A 1,533-nucleotide genomic window follows, 5' to 3' on the forward strand; every position below is an offset into this window, starting at 1 on the left:
ATGAACATTTGTTTCTAAGCCTCATGTCTTTTGAAATATTTCAGGAGTGAAGAAGAACCTACATATTGCCTTGATTATGGACTCTAGCAACCAGGACTTTACCCTCCAGTGTGAGAGTAATCCAGCTCTGTACAAGCAATGTGCTGTTCTATGGATGGAGGGATGGTCAAGGGAAACTATGGTGCAGGTACAAGACATGAAGATTCTCTTTCTAGAACTTGAGTTATGGAGTGATTTATGGACTATTTACTCTTTTTAGAGACAAGGATGCAACTACAGGAATTTATGATGAGACTGAATGGTCTTTGGAAGCAAGAGATTATGCACAAAGTTTACTCTTATTTTGGATTTGTTGGAGTGATATTTTATTTCTTTTTTTTGTTGTCTTTGTTTAATTTCTTGGTGACAACACAGATGACTTTGTGCTTTACTAACAGATTTTAATTATTTCTGAAGGTGAAATGTATATACATCAATGTTGTGTGCAGTTTGGTGAAAATATTTTTTCTTTACAACTTTTGTTTTTGATAGATCCCCAGCATGTTGCTCAAAGAGAGTGAGTTGGATTCAAAAGACTCCGTAGAATTCCAGCAGACTTTCCTTGCCATTCATGAAAGCCTTCCTGTCCACCTCTCAACCCCAAGAAGGTATCTAGTCCTACTCAACACATATCGCACCATTTACAACACCAAGAAGGAAGGGGTCCTGCACCGACAGGGCCACTTGAAGGTATGAGAGCTGTCTTCTTTGGTTTAATTGTTAATGTTCTTGTGATTTTTGCTGCTCCAAAGTTTTCCCACTTTTACTGTATGATGGTTGATATTTGAATGCTTATTTATTTAAATACTATTACATATTTGTGATAGGCTGGTGTGGCCAAACTAAATGAAGCTCAAGAGGTTGTGAGTAAGCTAAAGGCTGAAGCAACAGAGCAGGAAGTTAGGCTCGCCGAGAAGCAGGAGGAAGCCAACCGTGCACTCCAGCTGATCACAAACACCATGAAGAATGCCAATGACCAGAAAGTCCAGATGGAGAACCTGAAGGAGCAGACACTCAAAGAAAACCAGATCATTGCTGAAAGGTTTGAAAAGCAGGACATTATTTGAGCACAAAAATCATGATATTCTGGATGAATGTTTATATGAAATAGTCCAAAATATTTATATTTTGGAGATAAGGACAAACTTTAGGTGAAAAAAACTAAAGTGTATACATATTATTGTCATAAGTAATCTTTATTACATAAATGTTTTTTTTAATCTAATTTGCAAAATATTTACACAAATTAATGATCAGAACTAAGCAGAATGTTTCTATGAATATATGTAAATCTGAATTTGGAAAGGAAAAAAAATATACAAAATTATCCTGCAAATCGTGTGATATATCTCACTTTATTTGTGAATTTTAGGAAAAAGGCCATTGACGTGGAACTGGCTGAGATTGAGCCCTTAGTAAGAGAGGCAAAGGAAGCTGTTGGAAACATTAAATCAGAGGCTTTGACTGAGATAAGGTATGCATGAAATGTTTTAA

At 36.1% G+C, this 1,533-nt stretch overlaps 1 protein-coding gene across 1 annotated transcript in view; it reads left to right on the forward strand.

Annotated features, from left to right (window-relative positions):
* LOC119591619 (cytoplasmic dynein 2 heavy chain 1-like) overlaps positions 1 to 1,533 on the forward strand; it is a 47,711-nt gene that overhangs the window by 27,213 nt on the left and 18,965 nt on the right. Inside the window, 4 exon segments of the mRNA XM_037940373.1 lie at positions 45 to 187; positions 532 to 729; positions 867 to 1,081; positions 1,412 to 1,513. Coding sequence (XP_037796301.1) covers positions 45 to 187; positions 532 to 729; positions 867 to 1,081; positions 1,412 to 1,513 — 658 coding nt within the window.

This window comes from Penaeus monodon, chromosome 29, assembly GCF_015228065.2.
Source record: "Penaeus monodon isolate SGIC_2016 chromosome 29, NSTDA_Pmon_1, whole genome shotgun sequence".
Lineage (NCBI taxonomy): Eukaryota > Metazoa > Arthropoda > Malacostraca > Decapoda > Penaeidae > Penaeus > Penaeus monodon.